This window comes from Ranitomeya variabilis, chromosome 2, assembly GCF_051348905.1.
Source record: "Ranitomeya variabilis isolate aRanVar5 chromosome 2, aRanVar5.hap1, whole genome shotgun sequence".
NCBI lineage: Eukaryota > Metazoa > Chordata > Amphibia > Anura > Dendrobatidae > Ranitomeya > Ranitomeya variabilis.
In genome coordinates this window covers 483,622,484-483,647,050 of record NC_135233.1, presented here as the reverse complement: position 1 = coordinate 483,647,050, position 24,567 = coordinate 483,622,484, and the positions used below count along the sequence as shown (strand labels likewise).

General features: G+C 44.3%; 1 protein-coding gene across 1 annotated transcript in view; it reads left to right on the top strand.

Annotated features, from left to right (window-relative positions):
• LOC143806870 (uncharacterized) overlaps positions 1 to 24,567 on the top strand; it is a 347,780-nt gene that overhangs the window by 59,036 nt on the left and 264,177 nt on the right. Inside the window, exons 4-6 of the mRNA XM_077287851.1 lie at positions 11,099 to 11,210; positions 11,981 to 12,068; positions 21,222 to 21,322. Coding sequence (XP_077143966.1) covers positions 11,099 to 11,210; positions 11,981 to 12,068; positions 21,222 to 21,322 — 301 coding nt within the window. The remainder of the gene's footprint in view (positions 1 to 11,098; positions 11,211 to 11,980; positions 12,069 to 21,221; positions 21,323 to 24,567) is intronic.

The window sequence follows — 24,567 nt, the reverse complement described above, 5'->3', positions numbered from 1 at the left end:
ACAGTTTGATTGGCAGAAAGAGGCTGGCAGATATGCCACTAACAGGACTGACGCACGCAGACAAACACACTGGCAATAGAAATCTCCCTCTTTATGTGTGGGAGAATGCAGGAAAAAATCGGGCCCACTGTATTACAGTACACAGTTTGATTGGCAGAAAGAGGCTGGCAGATATGCCACTAACAGGACTGACGCATGCAGATGCACACACTGGCAATAGAAATCTCCCTCTTTATGTGTGGGAGAATGCAGGAAAAAATCAGGCCCACTGATTTACAGTACACAGTTTGATTGGCAGAAAGAGGCTGGCAGATATGCCACTAACAGGACTGACGCACGCAGACAAACACACTGGCAATAGAAATCTCCCTCTTTATGTGTGGGAGAATGCAGGAAAAAATCAGGCCCACTGTATTACAGTACACAGTTTGATTGGCAGAAAGAGGCTGGCAGATATGCCACTAACAGGACTGACGCATGCAGATGCACACACTGGCAATAGAAATCTCCCTCTTTATGTGTGGGAGAATGCAGGAAAAAATCAGGCCCACTGAATTACACTACACAGTTTGATTGGCAGAAAGAGGCTGGCAGATATGCCACTAACAGGACTGACGCACGCAGACAAACACACTGGCAATAGAAATCTCCCTCTTTATGTGTGGGAGAATGCAGGAAAAAATCAGGCCCACTGTATTACACTACACAGTTTGATTGTCAGAAAGAGGCTGGCAGATATGCCACTAACAGGTGTGACGCACGCAGATGCACACACTGGCAATAGAAATCTCCCTCTTTATGTGTGGGAGAATGCAGGAAAAAATCAGGCCCACTGAATTGCACTGCACAGTTTGATTGGCAGAAAGAGGCTGGCAGATATGCCACTAACAGGACTGACGCACGCAGATGCACACTCTGGCAATAGAAATCTCCCTCTTTTTTATACGGGTGACAAGTGATTTAATCAGGCCCACTATATCACAGTATAGTTTCTGAGGCACAAAATGACTGACAGAAACCACAGACACGACTGGCACAGATGCACAGATTTGGCAATATTATTCTCCCTTTATTTTATTTTTTTTTTTATTTGGGAGACAAGTGATTTAATCAGGCCCACTATATCACAGTATAGTTTCTGTGGTACAAAATGACTGACAGAAACCACAGACACGACTGATACAGATGCACAGATTTGGCAATATTATTCTCCCTTTATTTTATTTTTTTTTTTTTTTATGGGAGACAAGTGATTTAATCAGGCCCACTATATCACAGTATAGTTTCTGTGGCACAAAATGACTGACAGAAACCACAGACATGACTGGCACAGATGCACAGATTTGGCAATATTATTCTCCATTTTCAGGTGTGGGACAGTGCAGAAAAATGCAGGCCCACTGTTTTACACTACTCAGATTCAGGGGCGGAAAGTGGCTGGAAGATATTAAAAAAAAAAAAAAAAAAAAAAGGGACTGTACTACAATTACTATCTCCCTACAATAGTCTCGGAAAAGTATGGCAGGCAGCAATAAAAAGGACTGCGGCACACAAAAAATGAGGACAAACAAACAAGATAGCTGTGCAGAAAGGAAGGAGCAACAGGATTTTTGCTTTTAAAAAAGCAGTTGGTTTGCACAGCGGCGTACAAACAGCAACGCAGCTATCAGGGAGCCTTATAAGCTGCAGAGCTGATGCACAGAAATCTAGCCTCCACTGTCCCTGCAAAGAAAAGTTGGTGTTGGACAGTGGAAATCGCTACAGCACAAGCGGTTTGGGGGTGAATGGACCCTGCCTAACGCTATCCCTGCTTCTGACGAAGCGGCAGCAACCTCTCCCTATGCTCAGATCAGCAGAAGTAAGATGGCGATCGGCAGGAACGCCCCTTTATAGCCCCTGTGATGCCGCAGAAAGCAAGCCAATCACTGCCATGCCCTTCTCTAAGATGGTGGGGACCAGGACCTATGTCACCACACTGCCCACACTCTGCGTCCACCTTCATTGGCTGAGAAAAGGCGCTGAAAGCGTCATATGAAACGCGACTTTGGCGCGAAGATTGCGTACCGCATGGCCGATCCCACGCTGGGATCAGGTCGGGTTTCATGAAACCCGATTTTGCCAAAAGTCGGCGACTTATGAAAATGACCGATCCGTTTCGCTCTACCCTACTCGGAGGTATTCTTTGCAGCATGACATGGTGCATTGTCATGCATGAAGATGATTTTGCTCCAGAAGGCATGTTTCTGCTTTTTACACCATGGAAGAAAGTTGTCAGCCAGAAACTCAATATACTTTTGCAGAGGTCATTTTCACACCTTTAGGAACCTTAAAGGGCCCTACCAGCTGTTTCCTCATGATTCCGGCCCAAAGCATGACTCCTTCACCTCCTTGATGATGTTGCAGCCTTGCTGGGACATGTTGGCCATCCACCTCGACACTCATCAGTAAATAAGTCTGTTTGAAAATTAGTCTTCATGTATGTCTGGGCTCACTGCAACCGTTTCTGCTTGTGAACACTGTTTAGAGGTGGCCAAATAGTAGGTTTATGAACCACAGCAAGCCTTTGAAGGATCCTGCACCTTGAGGTTCGAGGGTCTCTAGAGGCACCAGCAGATTCAAATAACTGTTTGCTGTTTTGTAATGGTATTTTGGCAGTTGCTCTCAATCCAATGAATTTGTCTGGCATAAACCTTCCTCATTATGCCTTTATCTGCATGAACTCTGTCTGTGCTCTGTTTCAGTCACAAATCTCTTCATAGCATGATGATCACTCTTAAGTTTTAGTGAAATATCTAATGTTTTCATACCTTGTCCAAGGTATTGCACTATTTAACGCTTCTCAGCAGCAGAGAGATCCTTTTTATTTCCCATATTGCTTGAAACCTGTGGCCTGCTTAATAATGTGGAACATCATTTTTATGTAGTTTTCCTTTAATTAGAATCACCTGGAAAACTAATAATCACATGTGCTTAAGATTGATTTCAGTGATCCAATGAGCCCTGAGACACAATACCATCCACGAGTTTATTTGAAAAACAAAACAATTAAATCTTTATGACACTTAAATCCAATTTGCATAATAATTTGGAACACAGTGTAATAGCCCTCTGTGTCTGTACTGTTACATACTTAGGCTGATAACTGGTTCATGCAGCTTTACACGAACACCTGATCCTTACACTATGGCTGGTCCGAACGACGAAAGCAATTGTTACCATCCACCTCTCGTGTCTCCTCTTTTTCCTCATAGTTTGTAAGCTTGCGAGCAGGGCCCTCACTCCTCTTGGTATCTGTTTTGAACAGTAATTATTGTTATGCTGAGATGTCTATTGTCTGTACACGTCCCCTCTATAATGTAAAGTGCTGCGGAATATGTTGGCGCTATATAAATAAAAATTATTATTAATAATCCACCTGTCCCCCCGCTATTCCCCGGCCTCTCCCCTCTGTCAATCCCTTCACTGGCTCCCCATTACCCAGAGACTCCAGTACAAAAGCCTAACCATGACATACAAAGCCATCCACAACCTGTCTCCTCCATACATCTGTGACCTCGTCTCCCGATACTTTCCTGCACGCAACCTCCGATCCTCACAAGATCTCCTTCTCTACTCCCCTCTTATCTCCTCTTCCCACAATTGCATACAAGATTTCTCTCGTGCATCCCCCTACTCTGGAACTCTCTAACACAACATATCAGACTCTCGCCTACCATCGAAACCTTCAAAAAGAACCTGAAGACCCACCTCTTCCGACAAGCCTACAACCTGCAGTAACCACCGATCGACCAAACCACTGCACGACCAGCTCTATCCTTACCTACTGTTTTTACTGTACTTGTTTTTATTATGTACACCCCTCCTCACATGTAAAGCGCCATGGAAAAAATGGCGCTATAATAATAAATAATAATAATTATTATTATCTAATATATAAAGCTGAATGTGTGTGTGTGTGTATGTATGTGTGTATGTCTGGGATTGGCATCTGCACCGTCGCAGCTACAGCCACAAAATTTTGCACAGTCACATGTCTGGACCCCGAGAGCATCATAGGCTATGTTGTGAGATGAAATTTTAACCCCACACTTTTCTATTCACCAAACAATTTTGCCCCTATCTACATAATGAGGAAAAAGTGAAATGAAAAGTGTTGGAGGCAAATTGACAGCTGCCAGATGTGAACAAGGTGTAATAATTATAGGGGATAACTCAGAAGACTCTTTGCGTGGAACAAGACAACTACAGGACACAGTTTTATAAGTGGTAAAGTCTATATTATCACACGGTGATTCAAACACGTGCAGAGAGAAACTAAAGCCCACAACACTTGGTGTAAATATTAAACGCAGCTTAGCAATCTATAGGAAACTTCAGAGGAAAATGCAATCACGCAGAAAGTCTATGAAGCATAATTATTCTTGAGGATACTTGACACGAAGAAGTCCTTGTTTTAGTCCAAACACAGATAGATATTTTTATAAGGCAGTTAAAATAATATCTTAGCTCAACCAGGGAGGCCTGGGTAATAGTCTCAGGTTTTTGCAGAGCAGCAACAGCTTACATGTCCAGCAAATGCAGATGGAAGTAAACACGAGCAGCAGATGAAAGAGGATTACTGGAAACCGGTGTATGCAGCAGGAACTCAGAGCAGAGTAGCAGGATCACCACACAGTTTCACAGGAGCAGGTATAGCCAGGGAGTCATCAGAGTCAGGAGCTTAATGCAAGGCAGAATACTCTAGCACAGACTGAAGGCTGGGGTGGAGTTTTATAGCAGGAAGACACAGTGCACATGAGACCAAAGACGCCATCTTGGAAAAGGGCAGTAATGCACAAAAGGTAAAAAAAATGTTCAGAGTCCTGACACAAGGGGGGCTTAAAGAATGAGAGTGATGGCGCCAAAGAGTATATACCGTACAGTTGCTAAGGTGGGGCCCCGACATGGGATACTCACCACACACGGGGATATGAACACACACACAAAATGCACTGCACACTACCACGTATACCACCCTCAGCACACATTTCACCACACATACACCAACCTCGCCACATAAAAGTCAAAACACACACACAGTCACCGCTCAAAACTCTCCACATGCAAAATTCGCCACATGCAAAACTCGCCACATGCAAAACTAGGCTCACGCAAAACTCGCCACATGTGCAAAACTCACCTCATGGAAAACTCGCCACACGCAAAACTTGCACACGCGGAAAAATTGCCACATGCACAAAAGTTGCAACACATGCAAAAGTTGCCTCACACAAAACTTGCACATACTCAAAACTCGCCACGCGCAAAACTCGCCACACGCAAAACTCACCATGCGCAAAACTCGCCATGCGCAAAACTTGCTGCAAAAAACTTGCTACACTAACCTGTCACATGCAACTCGACACACAAAAAGTTGCTACACGCATGTCGCCACACAAAACTCATCTCAAAAAAGTTGCTACATGCATCTCGCCACACGCAACTCAACACACACAACTTGACACATGAAACTCGCCCTAAAACACACACAAGTCTGGTATTATCCTTCAAAAATAAAAATCTGATTACTAAGCAGACAAATTACAAGAGCAACAAATGTACCATATAGGAAATACGGCAGCTGTCAGTCACATGACCTGTCTATTATGTGTATGTGTGAGCTAATATATACTGCCAGGGGGAGGGCTTCCTGTTGGCTGGGGATTTATCAGGCTGCCAATTTAGCTTACAAATCCTGAGGTAAAAATACTGACCAAATAATATATGAACGAGGTCTAATACAGGAGGAGATGACATACAGGTACATTCTATATACAGGGGAGATGACACACAGGTATATACTATATACAGGAGCAGATGACACACAGGTATATACTATATACAGGAGGAGATGACTTACAGGTATATACCATAAACAGGAGGAGATGACACACAGGTATATACTATATACAGGAGGAGATGACATACAGGTATATACTATATATAGGAGGAGATGACACACAGGTATATACTATATACAGGAGCAGATGACACACAGGTATATACTATATATAGGAGGAGATGACACACAGGTATATACTATATACAGGAGGAGATGACATACAGGTATATACTATATATAGGAGGAGATGACACACAGGTATATACTATATACAGGAGCAGATGACACACAGGTATATACTATATACAGGAGGAGATAACACACGTATATACAGGAGGAGATGACATACAGGTGTATATTATATATAGGAGGAGATGACATACAGGTATGTACTATATACAGGAGGAGATGACACACGTATATACAGGAGGATATGACTTACAGGTATATACTATATACAGGAGGAGATGACACACGTATATACTATATACAGGAGGAGATGACACACATGTATATAATATATACAAGAGGAGATGACACACAGGTATATACTATATATAGGAGGAGACGACACACAGGTATATACTATATACAATAGGAGATGACATACAGGTATATACAATATATAGGAGGAGATGACACACAGGTATATACTATATACAGGAGCAGATGACACACAGGTACATACTATATATAGGAGGAGATGACACACAGGTATATACTATATACAGGAGCAGATGACACACAGGTATATACTATTTATAGGAGGAGATGACACACAGGTATATGCTATATACAGGAGCAGATGACACACAGGTATATACTATATACAGGAGAAGATGACACACATGTATATACTATATACAGGAGGAGATGACATACAGGTACATACTATATACAGAGGAGATGACACACAGGTATATACTATATACAGGAGGAGATGACATACAAGTATATACTATATACAGGGGACATGAAACAGGTATATACTATATAGAGGAGGAGATGACACACAGGTATATACTATATACAGGAGCAGATGACACACAGGTATATACAATATACAGGAGAAGATGACACACAGGTATATACTATATACAGGAGGAGATGACATACAGGTACATACTATATGCAGAGGAGATGACGCACAGGTATATACTATATACAGGAGGAGATGACATACAAGTATATACTATATACAGGGGACATGACACAGGTATATACTATATACAGGAGAAGATGACACACAGGTATATACTATATACAGGAGGAGATGACATACAGGTATATACTATATAAAAGAGGAGATGATACATAGGTATATAGAGGAGGAGATGACATACAGCAGGTATATACCATATACAGGGGAGATGACATACAGGTATATACTATACACAGGAGATGACATGCAGGTATATACTATATATAGGAGGAGATGACATACTGGTATGTACTATATGCAGAAGAGATGACATACAGGTATATACTATATACAGGGGAGATGACATACAGGTATATACTATATACAGGATATGACATACAGGTGTATACTATATATAAGGGAGATGACAAACATATATACTGAGGGGAAAATGAGAGGTGTGAGGTGAAAATGAGAGTTGTGAGGTGAAAATGAGAGGTGTGAGGTGAAAATGAAAAGGTGTGAGTGCAAAATGAGAGGAGTGAGGGAAAATAGTGGAGTGATCGGAAAATGACAGATGTGAGGTCGAAATGACAAGTGTTGGGGGGAATGAGATGAGTGAGGGGGGAATGAGAGGAGTGAGGGGGGAATGAGAGGAGTGAGGGGGAAAATAAGAGGAGTGAGGGGGAAAATAAGAGGTGTGAGGGAGAAAATGAGAGATGTGAGAGGGAAAATGAAAGATGTAAGGGGGAAAATGAGAGGCGTGATGGGAAAATAAGAGATGTGAGGTGCTATAACTAACCTAACCACAGATATTTACTATGCCTAGGCAACGCCGGGCTCTTCAGCTAGTTATTATTATAAAACAGCTTTATTTTTCGGGTCAGTACAATTACACTTTTGGCACTTTTAGGCCGGGGTCACACTATCAGTTTTTGGTCAGTATTTGGTCAGTATTTTACATCAGTATTTGTAGCCAAAACCAGGAGAGGAAAAGTATAATAGAAACATATGCACCACTTCTGGACTTATCATCCACTCCTGGTTTTGGCTACAAATACTGATGTAAAATACTGATCAAATATTGATAGTGTGACCCCGGCCTTACACTTTTTCACAATAAAACCTATTTTAAATAAAATATATGTTTTTACTTCACTGTAATCTGAGAGCTATAGCTTTTTCTTTTTTTACTGATGTAGCTGTACAGCAGCTTCTTTTTTTGTAAAAAAAAAAAAAAAGCATTTTCATAAATACCATTTTAATTTACATTTGTCTTTTTGATCGCATTTCATTCTACTTTTTGTTCAGCAGTATGATGAAAAAGCATAGTTTCTTGCCTCATTTTTTTTTAAAGGTGTTCACTGAAGGCGTTAACTAGGGCAACAGTTTTATAGATCAGGTAATTCCCGAAATGGCGATACCAAATATGTGTACTTTTTTTGCTTATTTTTTCTTTTGCATAACAATACTTGTTTATGGGTATAAAATATATATATATATATTATTATTATTATTATTTTGTGATTTTTTTTAAACAAATATTTTTACAATTTAAGTTTTTACTTTTCTTTTTACTTTTTTGCTTAGTTACTCTATGTCACTTCAACTTTTTTTACGCTGACTGCTCGTGTAATGCATTGCAATGCTTTATACAGCACCTGTCACTTTTACACTGACAAAACCTGTTAGGCCATTAGGGTATGTGCAGATGATCAGTAAACGCTGCGGGTTTGACAGTGTGTACTTGTGCAGTGTCATATCGACAGTGGCCAGATGTTACAGCACAGTGGATGGGATTTCAAGAAATCCCATTCTCACTATGCAACCACAGACGCTCGCAGATCACCCGCGGAGACGGACATGTGGTGCGTCTTTCCAGACCGTAGCATGACAATTTCTCTTGCAGAGACTCTACACTATGTTCCAAATTATTCTGCAAATGACATTTTTCTCGGATTTTCCTAAATGGTCGGTGCAAATGACAGTCAGTCTAATAAAAGTCATCACCCGTTAGAGTATACATCGAATTTTATTGAAGAAACCTCCCAATGATAACAGTATAATCTCCAAAATGAATAAAAACTCAAAATGCACTGTTTCAAGTTATTAGGCACAGTAGTATTTCTAAACATTTGATATGTTTTAAAGAACTGAAAATGCTCATTGTAGAATTTGCAGCATTAGGAGGTCACATTCACTGAACAAAAAAGCTATTTAACTCCAAAACATCCTAACAGGCCAAGATACATGTTAACATAGGAACCTTTCTTTGATATCACCTTCACAATTCTGGCATCCATTGATCTTGTGAGTTTATGGAGAGTTTCTGCTTGTACTTCTTTGCATGAAGTCAGAATAGCCTCCCAGAGCTGCTGTTTTGATGTGAACTGCCTCCCACCCTCATAGATCTTTTGTTTGATGATACTCCAAAGGTTCTCTATAGGGTTGAGGTCAGGGGAAGATGGTGGCCACACCATGAGTTTATCTCCTTTTATGCCCATAGCAGCCAATTACTCAGAGGTATTCATTGTCATGCATGAAGATGATTTTGTTCCTGAAGGCATGTTTCTGCTTTTTAGACCATGGAAGAAAGTTGTCAGTCAGAAACTCTATTTACTTTGCTGAGGTCATTTTCACACCTTCAGGAACCTTAAAGGGCCCTACCAGCTGGTTCCCCATGATTCCAGCCCAAAACATGACTCCTCCACCTCCTTGCTGACGTCCCAGCCTTGTTGGGACATGGTGGCCATCCACCAACCATCCACACTCATCAGTAAACAAGACTGTTTGAAAATTAGTCTTCATGTATGTCTGGGCCCACTGCAACCGTTTCTGCTTGTGAACACTGTTTAGGAGTGGCCGAATAGTTTATGCACCACAGCAAGCCTTTGAAGGATCCTACACCTTGAGGTTCGAGGGACTCCAGATGCACCAGCAGCTTCAAATAACTGTTTGCTGCTTTGTAATGGTATTTTGGCAGCTGCTCTCTTAGTCCAATGAATTTGTCTGGCAGAAAACTTCCTCATTATGCCTTTATTTGCATGAACTCTGTCTGTGCTCTGTTTCAGTCACAAATCTCATCAGAGTATGATGATCACTCTTAAGTTTTCGTGAAATATCTAATTTTTTCATACCTTGTCCAAGGCATTGCACTATTTAACGCTTTTCAGCAGCAGAGAGATCCTTTTTATTTCCCATATTGCTTGAAACCTGTGACCTGCATAATAATGTGGAACATCATTTTTGAGTAGTTTTCCTTTAATTAGAATCACCTGGAAAACTAATTATCAGATGTGTTTAAGATTGATTTCAGTGATTCATTGAGCCCTGAGACACAATACCATCCACAAGTTTATTTGAAAACAAAACAATTAAATCTTTATGACACTTAAATCCTATTTGCATAATAATTTGGAGCACAGTGTAGTCTTCGCAAGAGAAATTTCAGTAATAGAATGCATTGGATGCAGTAAATCCAAACGGTGCAGTGAACACATGCAGATTCACCTGCGTTCAATAGACGGCAATGCTTTGGACACAGCGAACATGCGCTGCCACTTCCGAATCGTGTGCTCCAAGCCTAAGAAGTAGATGCGAATCATGTGTGAAATCAGTGGGATAAAACTAAAAAATAGAGACTCAGAGGAGCTACAAATTACAAGCTCAACAGTGCATAAGGCTTGAGGAATGATAAGATGTGGCTGCTACTCCACCCGCTGAACCTGACCAAGTCAGGCATGGAACTTGAGAAAAATGGAAAAAGTGGTGTTTGTGGGAGCTGCCAGGTCCAGGGTAACTAGGAGATGAAACGCGTTGTCAATAAAATTCCCCTCTTTCCAATCTTCTAGTTTCCCTGTTTCCTCTGCACCCAGCAGTGCTCGCAAACGCATTTTTTTCAAATTTATAAAGGGATAACACTTTTAAAAACCCAATTGTTTTATTTTATATAATTTTAAGGTGTATTGGCTTCTGGGATTTATTGTTATATCGAGCTATGCAATAAAGTATTTTAATATACGATGAACAGTATTATAAATCTATATTGACACTTGTGACTCCTTTGCTTTCACCAGAGTTGTTATTCCATGTAAAATCTCAAATTTGAACATTGACAAGCAGGGTATGGATATCATTTTTTCCATCGGTGGTATAACAGTGCAATGGAACACACTGGCTTCACTACAGGTAATAAAACAAATATAGAAAAGGAAAAAGGAGTAAGATTGCAAAGACTTTTAGACATTCCATGTTTCTTCTCTCAGTAGGGTGGATGAAGCGTTTGCACACAGATCTCTAAAGTGTGGATTATAAATACTGTACATTTTTCCTTGTCAAAGGTTTCTTTAGCCTTTAATTGACTGACCCCTGGGGACCTTTGTGCTGCAGAAAAAAATCTACAGTGCCAAAAACTGCAGTGGATTCCTTGTGTAAATGAACATTTCAACCTCTGCATTGTAAGGGTGAACTTTCACCCTGCTGATTTAGTTGTACAGATTTCTGTGACTCTGTCAGAGTTTGATCCCAGTGTCATCTGAGTGTGATCTGACATGAATCGCAGCACATGTGTGGAGAAGAACATAATTTCTCCATCTTCTCCATTCTCTGTGTCTGAGGTAATCTGAAAGCACTTGGATGACATAAACTTGTATGGGTGTGCATGATCCCAATTCTGGAACCATTCACAGCATGCGCTGGCCGATTGGTGTGAGAAAATAATCACAGATGTGCACTGCCCGATAGTATAACACTGGGCCAAGTGCTATCCAAAAAAACATTCAATAGCACTCGGCCGTCTGAGCCTTACCAAACCTTCTGCAAGACGTTCCATATTGTAAAAGACATTCAGAATAGGGACCCTCTCTAATAAAGATACAAAGGTACTTGAATAGGAATAGCATTTTTCATGCCTAATTACGTAAATAGGAATTCAAATTCTTTTCTTTTCTTTTTATTAGGTAGAGTTGCCTGAACAATACAAAAATCAAACATGTGGCTTATGTGGAGATTTTAATGATGTTCCATATTATGATTTGGGTGTAGAAGGTAAAGATATAAGAGTTGACATATATTTTATTAAAAAACAATGCAATGTACTAATAATGGAACCACAGTTCTTACCTATGCTCTATCCAGGACCACTCCCTTTTCTTATTATTCCCAACCCATTGTGGTCCAGAAACCTTGCAAAATATTGTACAACTGTTGTGATTCTCATGCAACAAATTCCCAATGAACCAACCCGATCATTCAAAACTGAGAATCTGTGATTAGGGATGAGCGGAACAGTGGAAGTTCAAATACTGGTACCCGACCCAAACTTTAGCCAAAGTTCGGTTTTCTCTCTCCCTATCTCTCATGGACTTCTCCCAGAACTCCGATTGCTGCAAAGATCTTATGGGAGAAGTCTGTGTTCGGCGTTTAACAACGGACACTGACTGTCTGGTACGAACCTCGATCTTTTAAGTTCGGGTTCGCTCATCTTTATCTGTGATAATAACAACAGAAAACAGACATTACTTGAGCTTATCTACACATACATTCTAGCTAATGGAGAGGTGATAAGCAAGAAAGCCCTTTTTCCATAAGTGGAGAAAAAAGCCAAAAAAGGAGAAAAACACTTTAAAGTGGTTATCTCAACTTCTTGTAAAAAGAAGTCACTTTTTATTAGATATCCTCTGCTTTCTGAAGACTGTAAGGAATTTCTATTTTGTATTTTTAATTTTGTGACCTCTCTTTGAGGCAAGGAATGGTTCAGGTCAGTGGGGCAACTATGTTGATGGTACAAAGTGTCATACATCAGAAGCACCACTCTTTTGTCATCTAGTTTCCTAGGGGGATGTGCGTTCCTGATGACTAAGAGGTTGGACCAGCTGCATGGTGCACCATTGGCCTGAACAGTTCACCACACGATGCTGCTCCCTAAGACAGAACATTAAACAAACACTAAATATTAAAATAAAAAAAAATAAAAAATGTAGGCATCCCAATAGTCCAATTAATCAAGATATGGGAAATCTACTTAACTAATTGATTTGTTACTTTCAGAACCACAGAGAGGTTGATAGTTAACAGTATTTGTATTTGCCATCCAGTTCAGTTACTGACACTAGTCTGTTCACTTGAGTTGCAATAACCTGCTGAGCAACTGGTTAGAGGTGGTACCAAGAGGTCTGGTTGGGAAGGCCATTTTCAAAGATGAGAAAGTACTTTTAATAAATCCACATTTCTAGAAGATGTGGACTCAGAACTTGGTAGCTATTATTGATGAGCGAATCTTTTGAGATACGTATTTGCCAGTTTTGCCAAATTCTCACCAAAAATTTGATTCACGATAAATTTATTTGACATAAATTTGAATACTGCAATGTCCCTAATTTCTTGCAAAAATGTGTATTACACTCTAAGGTCTCCTATGAGTATATTGAACCCCTTATGAGCACTTTAAAGCAAACAAAGCCTTAAAGGGAACCTGTCACCTGAATCTGGCGGGTCCTTTCTTGGGTCATATGGGCGGTGTTTTCAGGTCTTTTATAAACCCCTTTTTTTCCCGCTGGCCACACGCTGGTCGCGAAATTGACTTGCCGTTGATTCGCTTTCCTCCCTAGTTAACGCGTGCACGAACCAATCTTGCCTTGCGCACGCGCAGTATGCTTTGCCCAACTGCGGGCAAAGCCGAAAACCATTAGTGTGCAGGCGCCAGCGCACTATGTCCCGGAAGTATTTCGCTATGTTCCAGGACATAGTGCGCTGGCGCATGCGCACTAATGGTTTTCGGCTTTGCCCGCAGTTGGGCAAAGCATACTGCGCGTGCGCAAGGCAAGATTGCTTTGCGCACGCGTTAACTAGGGAGGAAAGCGAATCAATGGCAAGTCAATTTCGCGACCAGCGTGCGGCCAGTGGGAAAAAAAGGGGTTAATAAAAGACCCGAAAACACCGCCCATATGACCCAAAAAAGGACCCACCAAATTCAGGTGACAGGTTCCCTTTAATAATGTTCAAATGACCTCAACCTATCTAACCACCAAGCTAAGGTAAAATGGTTGGTACTTGGTGGTAGCCAACATTTATATTTTGAGTGGCTTGTGTGAGCTATTTCAACAAGGACGTGTGCAAAAAAGATTATACATTTAAATTTCTGAAATGTGTAGGGTTTTTTTGTCTTTAAAAAAAATTGCTTCACTGTCTCACAAGCAAGGAGAGGAGCAGACACAGACAGGAGAGGGCCCTTGTCCAGGATTAATATATAGGCCCTTTGCAGTCCAGTAGCTCATAATAATACACAATTACTCCTGCTTTGGAGTTAGAAATGGACCCATTACTTCTTGGGCCCCTTTGTGGCTGCAGAGGTTGCTCCAATGTTATGTTGGCCCCTTAGCCAATAAGCACACTTTCTATGACGCACAAGCCTTGGTTTCAGGATTTTTGCTTAGTAGCAAAATTAAAACAAAGGGATATTAAACTGTCCTCCTTATATGCAGTTTTTGAACAATTAAAAAAATGGCTGTTATTAAAGAACTATTGCTACTGTATATTAAAGATCAAAAAAATTCATAGTCACAGTGATTGACAACAATCCAAAACCCCCCTATCATTTGAATTTTTGGGTTATTATTTACCGGTTCGATCCGATCATTCCTATTAGTTATATATACATTAGGTGGTTATAAATTATGCCCTACTAGTTAGACATTTCATAATATCTAAATTAGGTTTCACCACTGTTCTTTATGCTCTCCTGCCAAATGTCTATCAATGGATAAGCAAATTTGAGCAATTGTCCTCCAGAGAAGAACACTGAGGAGGCCTATGAGATAAAACCAGAAAAGAAGAAGCACACATAGGGTAAGTATATTCAAAATATTTATTAAAGGAGATGGAGATGCAATAGGCTCATCTTTTGGAGCTGTGCAGAGATGGGCACAAGATAGTGTAGCTTGTGAAAGACAGGATGAGAATTATGCCAGTAACCTTACTTTTCATCTGCATTTGCCAAGTATAGCTCAGAGTAAAGTAATCAGAACCATAGGAAGATGTGAGAGGATGCCCTTCAAAATCATGATGTGGGTGCAAGACATCCAAAAGCACAATAATTGTGATAAAAGATGAAAGGATTGATCTGTGGTGGATTGAATTTGAACAGAATTTCCTGAAATTCAGTTTCATGTGAATTTGAAAACTTTGAGATTCAGTTAAAGGTTAACAAAAAAAGTTGCTCAGCTCCATTTCCAACAATGCTGAGACATCAGAGAGAAGGTTTATGTCTTTTGTATAGCCACGTGGGCTTCCACATAATGTTCTGCAGCTATGACATCTCGCAAATTATCATACCTTGTACAGTGGAAGGGTTAGTTACCTTGGATATCACAGATCTGCGGATCATGGCAGAGCACAGTTTAGTCATTTTCCATCTTCATAGTCCCTTGTTATGTCTCTATTGTAGAGTGTAAGCTCTTATGGAAAGCTGGGTCCTCTCTCCAACACATGTATTTTACAATTTTTTGTCACATATCAAATTTTGGGGGTAAATTCAGCAAAGCCGGCAAATTTGAATGTCAAAAGATCCACTCATCTCTAATGGTGATGATGGTTTATCAGAAAGGTCTCAGAAAGAATTCGCTTCAAGGCTTGTAGGCCCATTATCATGTTACAGTGATGGAATACAAAACAAAAAACATGAGGAAAATAGAATGGTAGCGCCCACAGAATAAAATAAAATAATTTACAAACAATACAATTATGTGTAAATGAATACATATGAATAGTAAAAAGGCATGCATTGGGTTTTCGAATAAAATAAGGCAAAATGGATAACAGCTGAAACAAAATATCTGCCAGAAAAGTTTATAAGAAAAGCGTACATCTTGTTACAATTAAGTCAGGTTGCTACCAGAACATAGTGCTCATAGAGGGTGAGTCACCATAGGAACTGGACCCAACAAACCATTTCAAGCCAAATCGCACATGCAGCCTGTGCATTAGTACAGAGACAGGAGTGCATTGCTCAAAAGCCAGATGACACCAAAAATAAAAGGTATAGAGCACTCTGATACATGACAATATCTCTGAGCTATGGTATAGCATCATGAATATATAGGCACTGACTGGCCCACAGGAGATGAGGAGAATCCTCCGGTGGGCCACCAGCCTCTTATATGAGCAGTACTTGGCACTATATACTTGAATCACTATGTACAGACAAAGGCGGCATCTTATTAATTTACCAATATACCCTGTTCATTGTTATATCAATTTCTGATTGAAGATAATGTCATATTAGCATGTAGCTGAAAAGTGGGGCCCTGGAGATGGTTACTGGTGGGTCCTTAGCAGTGGCATCCCAGTCCGACACTGAGTGAATACCATCATCTATCATCCATGTTCTGAATTTTTAAATTAGATTGCTTATCCTGACATGGTCTAAAGGAGGGTTTAGAAAATAAAGTTTATCATTAAGTTGTACCCACTAATATTCATTGTACTCTTGTCAGTTCACAAACACTATCATTTTTGTTCCATGAGGTTAAAAACATTCAGGTTAAGTGCATTCAAATTATTTACAATGCAGTCCTACCATCTGTGTGCGCTTGTATATTTGTGGCACTTTTTTAAAGCATTTGACAAAACAATTAATTCAACCTTCTATTCACCCCAGCCAACTTTTCCATCTACAGTAGCTCATGTGCACATATCCAGTGCTGCCACAAAAGATGGCTGATAGATTATAGCATCCACAGTAGTCATCACACTGTATTGCAAGTCAATGATATTGTCACACATTGAAATGCTCAGTACCCTTTATTTTGGCATCATGTTTACTCTCTGGAGTAATGTGCCGGGTTCATCATTCTAAAATTTTCCAGCATCCAGCTCCTGTAGTGACCCGGTGTAACAGGCCAGATTAACCCCCCCGCCCAGAATATACCCGGGGTTAAAGTGGCCTAGGCCAGATTATACCCGGTTATATTCTGGCCTAGCCCTAACTATACCCCAGGGTATAAATTGGACTAGTCCAGTTTATACCCCTCTGGGCCAGATTATACCCCGGGTATATTTTGGCCTAGCCCAAACTATACCCCGGCTGATATCATCAATAACGGAGCTCCAGGCAGCAAACGGGGCCCCAGGCAGCGCACAGGGCCCCAGGCAGCACACAGGGGCCCCAGGCAGCGCACGGAGCCCCAAACAGCGCATGGTGCCCCAAACAGTGCACAGGACCCCAGGCAGCCCACAGGGCTCCAGGCAGCGCACAGGGCCCCAGGCAGCACAGAGGGGCCCCAGGAAGAGCACAGGGGCCCCAGGCAGCGCAGAGGGGACCCAGGCAGCACAGAGGGGCCCCAGGAAGAGCATGGGGCCCCAGGCAGCGTACAGGGCCCCAGGCAGCATAGAGGGGCCCCAGGAAGAGCACGGAGCCTCAAACAGCACATGGTGCCCCAAACAGTGCACAGGACCCCAGGCAGACCACAGGGCCCCAGACAGCGCACAGGGCCACAGGCAGCACACGGGGGCCCTGGCAGAACACGGGGCACCAGGCAGCGCACAGGGACCCAGGCAGCACAGAGGGGCCCCAGGAAAAGCACAGGGGCCCCAGGAAGAGCACAGGGGCCCAAAGAAGAGCATGGGGCCCCAGGCAGCGTACAGGGCCCCAGGCAGAACACAGGGTCCCAGGCAGCGCATAGGGCCCCAGGCAGCACAGAGGGGCCCCAAGAAGAGCACAGGGGACCCAGGCAGCGCAGAGGGGACCCAGGCAGCACAGAGGGGCCCCAGGAAGAGCACAGGGGCCCCAGGAAGAGCATGAGGCCCTAGGCAGTGCACAGGGGCCCAAGGCAGCACACAGGGCCCCAGGCAGCACAGAAGGACCCCAGGCAGCACAGAGGGGCCCCAGGAAGAGCACAGGGGCCCCAGGAAGTGCACGGGGCCCCAGCAGCACAGAGGGGACCCAGGCAGCACAGAGGTGCCCCAGGAAGAGCACAGGGGCCCCAGGAAGAGCATAGGGCCCTAGGCAGTGCAGAGGGGCTCAAGGCAGTGCACAGGGCCCCAGGCAGCGCACAGGGCCCCAGGCAGCGCAGAGGGGACCCATGCAGCACAGAGGGGCCCCAGGAAGAGCACAGGGGCCCCAAGAAGAGCATGGGGCCCCAGGCAGCGTACAGGGCCCCAGGCAGCACACAGGGCTCCAGGCAGCGCACAGGGGCCTCAGGCAGCACACGGGGGCCCTGGCAGAACACAGGGCCCCAGGCAGCGCACAGGGCCCCAGGCAGCACAGAGGGGCCCCAGGAAGAGCACAGGGGGCCCAGGAAGCACAGAGGGGCCCCAAGAAGAGCACAGGGGCCCCAGGCAGCGCAGAGGGGACCCAGGCAGAACAGAGGGGCCCCAGGAAGAGCACAGGGGCCACAGGAAAAGCATGAGGCACTAGGCAGTGCACAGGGGCCCAAGGCAGCACACTGGGCCCCAGGCAGCACAGAAGGACTCCAGGCAGCACAGAGGGGCCCCAGGAAGAGCACAGGGGCCCCAGGAAGTGCACGGGGCCCCAGCAGCACAGAGGGGACCCAGGCAGCACAGAGTTGCCCCAGGAAGAGCACAGGGGCCCCAGGAAGAGCATGGGGCCCTAGGCAGGGCACAGGGGCCCAAGGCAGCACACAGAACCCCAGGCAGCACAGAGGGGCCCCAGGCAGCACAGAGGGGCCCCAGGAAGAGCACAGGGGCCCTAGGCAGCACAGAGGGGCCCCAGGAAGAGCACAGGGGCCCCAGGAAGAGCATGGGGCTCTAGGCAGTGCACAGGGGCCCAAGGCAGCACAGAGGGGCCTCAGGAAGAGCACAGGGTCCCAGGCAGCGCACAGGACCCCAGGCAGCCCACAAGGACCCCAGGAAGCCCATGGGGCCCCAGGCAGCCCACAGGAACCCCAGACAGACAACAGGAGCCCCAGGCAGCCCACAGGGGGTTCCAGATAGTGCACAGGGGGGCAGAGACAGTGAGAAAGGGGGTAAGAGATAGCGCGCAAGGGGGGGAAATAGACAGAGCACATGTCCCCTATGCGCTGTCTGGGACCCCCTGTGCGCTATCTGGGACCCACTGAGCGCTGTCTGGGACCCCTTTGCGATGTCTGGGACCCTGTTCTTGAGTATATCACTTAATCCTGTAAGGCTAGTTTCACATTTGCGTACAGCTGTGCGCATGCGTACGCTCTCAGTGAAGTCTTGACCACTGCTGCGCCCCGCCGGTTAAGCTCTGCCCACGTTCTTCTGACGGTGTTGCAACCCGCGGCGAAGGCAACAAGTTGGATTTTCTTATGTTCACCGAATCGTCAAAACAATGCATGCGGACGCAAACGCAAACATCCTTAGGGCCTGCATACCCAATGATAAAGATAGGGTACGCAGGCCGCATGCATACCTGGGGGCAGCTTAACTGGTGGGTGCGGCAGTGGGCGGGGCTTCACTAAGAACGTACACAGCCGTGCGCAAATATGAAACTAACCTAAGATGTCTAGGGCCCCTGTGCGATGTCTGGGGCCCCTGGGCGATGTCTGGGGCCCCGTTCTTGAGTACATCACTCAATGGTTCTCATAATCGTGAAAAATCTGATCTTTAATATGCTTTAATCTTTAATATACTCAAGAACGGGGCCACAAACATCACACAGGGGGTCCCAAACAGCATACATGGGATCACAGACAGCGCACAGGGGCCCTGCGCACTGTCTCTTCCCCCCTTGCACACTGTCACTTCCCCCTCCCTTGTGCACTGTCTCTGCCCCCCTGTGCGCTGCCTGGGGCCCTGTTTGCTGCCTGGGTCCCCGTTCACTGTCTATTCCCCCTTGCACGCTGTCTCTTCCCCCTCCCTTGTGCACTGTCTCTGCCACTCCCTGTGCTGTCTGGGGCCTCGTGTGCTGCCAAGTACCCCTGTGCGCTGACTGGTGCCCTGTGTGCTGCCTAGGGCCCCACTCGCTGTCTCTGCCTCTTGTGCTGCATGGGTCCCTGTGCGCTGCCTGGGGCCCCTGTGTGATGCCTGGGGCCCTTTGCACTGCATGGGGCTCTGTGTTCTCTCTGTGGCCCTGTGCACTACCTGGGGCCTTGTACGTTGCCTGGGGCCCTTGTGCGCTGCCTTGGACCCCTTTGCACTGCCTGGAGCCCTGTGCGCTGCCTGGGGCCCCTGTGCTCTGCCTGGGGCCCCGTGTGCTGCCTGGGGTCCCGTGTGCTGCCTGGGGCCCCGTGTGCTGCCTGGGGCCCTGTGCACTGCCTGGGGCCCCAGTGGGCTGCCTGGGGCCATGTGCGCTGTCTGGGGCCCCATGCACTGCCTGGGGCCCTATGCGCTTCCTTGGGGCCCCTGTGTGCTGCCTGGGGCCCTGTACTCTGCCTGGGGCCCTGTGCGCTGCCTGGGGCGCCTGTGTGCTGCCTGGAGCCCTGTGCGCTGCCTGATCTACAGCAGCTGGGGTATATTCTGACCTGGAGGGGTATAATCTGGACTAGTCCAATTTATACCCTGGGGTATAGTTTGGGCTAGGCCAGAATATACCTGGGGTATATTCTGGCCCAGAGGAGTATAAACTGGACTAGTCCAATTTATACCCCGGGGTATAGTTTGGGCTAGGCCAGAATATACCCGGGGTATAATCTGGCCTAGGCCACTTTAACCCCGGGTATATTCTGGGCGGGGGGTTAAATTGGCCTGTTACACCGGGTCACCCTCTATGTGCATTTACGGCATGCATGGTTGCCCATCACACAAAATATTGTGTTTTAGGGCTGTTGCAATCTGCGCTATGGCACCTTTTAGATAGCATTTACATTCCTTATGTTTTGTATTCCATCACTGTGACTTTAGAAAGGAGCCAACAAGCCTCGAAACGCATTGTTTCTAAAACCTTCCCAATCTAGCACCATCACCATTATCAATCATCAATCTGCTTCTGAGTGTCTTTGTACCTACAACTGTCCTGGATATTGAGGGAAATCCTTATTACATTCTCTGTTCATTCCTCTTTGAGAAAGGGACTGCAATCAAATTCCAACTCCAAGAAGAATTTTATAAATTAGGAAAAAAGTAAATATTTTTGTACCCCCTTTTCATTAGTTTAGGAAAACAAAAAAGCACAATGCAAACAATTGACTTTTTTGTAAATTATGTTCCTTCTATAGGAAGACTAATTATTATTGGAGCCAGGAATTTTACAGAATTTAACAGTGTTAATTTGCTTCACAGGGGACCAGGAAAGTATAATTTCAGCTTTGGATACATACAGGGCAGATATTTCAGAAGTTTGCTCTCACAGCCAAGTCCCTCTCGTGGATTGCGAATATATTGTAAGTTGCATATACTACAAGTTACCCATTTTATTTTGAATTTTTAAAAAAAAAAACACAGTTACTAATTCAATGAACAATCTAAGTGCCGATGGCTAGGAAGCTGCTACACATGTTGTATAAGTAATGACTAGAGATGTGCAAACCCGAATTCAAAAGTTCGTGGTTCATACCAGAAAGTAAGTGTCTGGTGCTAAAATCCAAACATGGACTTCTATCAGAAATTCGCTGCAAAGTTCGGAGTTCTGAGGGAAGCCCGGGAGGGAAGAGCGAGAGTTTTCAACGGAGCTAGGGTTCTAGTTCAAATTCAGGTAACGTTCTAGTTCCCGCACCAAACTTTGGAAAAAAGTTTGGGTTGGGTGCCAGAACCTGATAAGCGAATGCTTATATATATATATATATATATATATATATATATATATATATATATATATATATACATATATATATATATACACTCACCGGCCACTTTATTAGGTACACCTGTCCAACTTCTTGTTAACACTTAATTTCTAATCAGCCAATCACATGGCGGCAACTCAGTGCATTTAGGCATGTAGACATGGTCAAGACAATCTCCTGCAGTTCAAACCGAGCATCAGTATGGGGAAGAAAGGTGATTTGAGTGCCTTTGAACGTGCCATGGTTGTTGGTGCCAGAAGGGCTGGTCTGAGTATTTCAGAAACTGCTGATCTACTGGGATTTTCACGCACAACCATCTCTAGGGTTTACAGAGAATGGTCCGAAAAAGAAAAAAAATCCAGTGAGCGGCAGTTCTGTGGGCGGAAATGCCTTGTTGATGCCAGAGGTCAGAGGAGAATGGGCAGACTGGTTCGAGCTGATAGAAAGGCAACAGTGACTCAAATCGCCACCCGTTACAACCAAGGTAGGCCTAAGAGCATCTCTGAACGCACAGTGCGTCGAACTTTGAGGCAGATGGGCTACAGCAGCAGAAGACCACACCGGGTACCACTCCTTTCAGCTAAGAACAGGAAACTGAGGCTACAATTTGTACAAGCTCATCGAAATTGGACAGTAGAAGATTGGAAAAACGTTGCTTGGTCTGATGAGTCTCGATTTCTGCTGCGACATTCGGATGGTAGGGTCAGAATTTGGCGTAAACAACATGAAAGCATGGATCCATCCTGCCTTGTATGGAGCATCTTTGGGATGTGCAGCCGACAAATCTGCGGCAACTGTGTGATGCCATCATGTCAATATGGACCAAAATCTCTGAGGAATGCTTCCAGCACCTTGTTGAATCTATGCCACGAAGAATTGAGGCAGTTCTGAAGGCAAAAGGGGGTCCAACCCGTTACTAGCATGGTGTACCTAATAAAGTGGCCGGTGAGTGTATATATGTATATATATATATATATATATATATATATATATATATATATATATATATATATCTTGCTACAACAGATCCCAGGAGCAACATCTGAGCTCTCTATCCAGAAAAGCGCAGTGCTGGGAACACCTAAGATCATGCGCAGAACCCTCCAACTCCCGGGCCCCTGGTAGAGGACCCGAGAATGAGGAAGGACAGCAAAGACCACCCCCATTGGGGGTTAGAAGGAAGTTGTTATATGTATAATATTCTAACTTGAGTAAGAAATGTTGATAATTGTAACTATTTTATTTGTACAATAAAAGCAAATGCATGTGTTAATGACTAATGTCATACCACCCATACTGGATGGTTATATATAATTATAAAATTCCATGCATGGCTCTATTGGTTATATAATAGCATATATGCAGATAGCTACAAAATAGAAAGGGCATATACAATACAAAGATGCAAATTTGTATTGTCCAATATAAATATCAAATGCATGAGTGAAAATTAATTAAAGTCATCATAATTTATAAAAGTATTTTTGTATGTCAGCAGCGCACCAGACAGTATCCCCAAAGCGAGTTTCGCAAGTGTAGCTTCCTCAGGGGAATTTTGATATTTATATTGGACTATATATAATTACACTTTATATTTTTTTATCTAATGCATGGCAGTCACTGCAATTTAGCTACTTGATGTAATCAATAGAGCCATGCATGGAATTATAAATCACTAACTAATATAGTTACATCTACTATATAATTGTCTAAGGGTCACTTTCGTCTTTCTGTCCTTCTGTCTGTCACGGATATTCATTGGTCGCGGCCTCTGTCTGTCATGGAATCCAAGTCGCTGATTGGTCATGGCAAAATGCCCACGACCAATCAGCGACGCGCACAGTCCGGAAGATAATGGCCGCTCTTTACTCCCCGCACTCACTGCCCGGCGCCCGCATACACCCCTCCGGTCACCGCTCACACAGGGTTAATGACTGCGGTAACAGACTGCGTTATGCCGCGGGTAACGCAGTCCGTTACCGCCGCTATTAACCGTGTGTGATCGAGTTTTTTACTATTGACGCAGCCTATGCAGCGTCAATAGTAAAAACATCTAATGTCAAAAATAATAAAAAATGATTATATACTCACCTATGCCGCCTTTCCCGCTCCTCGCGATGCAAGCGGAATGTTCCGGTGGCAAGGATGGTCTGGCAGAAGGACCTGCCATGACGTCACGGTCATGTGACCACAACGTCATCACAAGTCCTGCGCGCCTGCACGGAAAGGACCTGCCGTGAAATCACGATCATGTGACCGCTACACGGTCATGTGACCGCGACGTCATCACAGGTCATGCGCGACAAGGACCTGCCGTGACGTCACGGTCATGTGACCGCGACACGGTCATGTGACTGCTACGTCATCACACCCTGTGACCGGAAGCTGCCGCCTGCACCCCACACAGGCGACAGAGCTACAACACGCCTGCGGAAGGTGAGTATATGTTTATTTTTTATTTTTTTAACCTGTGTCATACGTGGCTGGGCAATATACTACGTAGCTGGGCAATATACTACGTGACTGGCCAATATACTATGTGGCTCTGTGCTGTATACTACGTCACTGGGCAATATACTACGTCACTGGGCAGTATACTACGTCACTGGGCAGTATACTACGTCACTGGGCAATATACTACGTCACTGGGCAATATACTACTTCACTGGGCAATATACTACGTAGCTGGGCAATATACTACGTGACTGGCCAATATACTACGTGGCTCTGTGCAGTATACTACATCACTGGGCAATATACTACGTCACTGGGCAGTATACTACGTCACTGGGCAGTATACTACGTCACTGGGCAGTATACTACATCACTGGGCAATATACTAC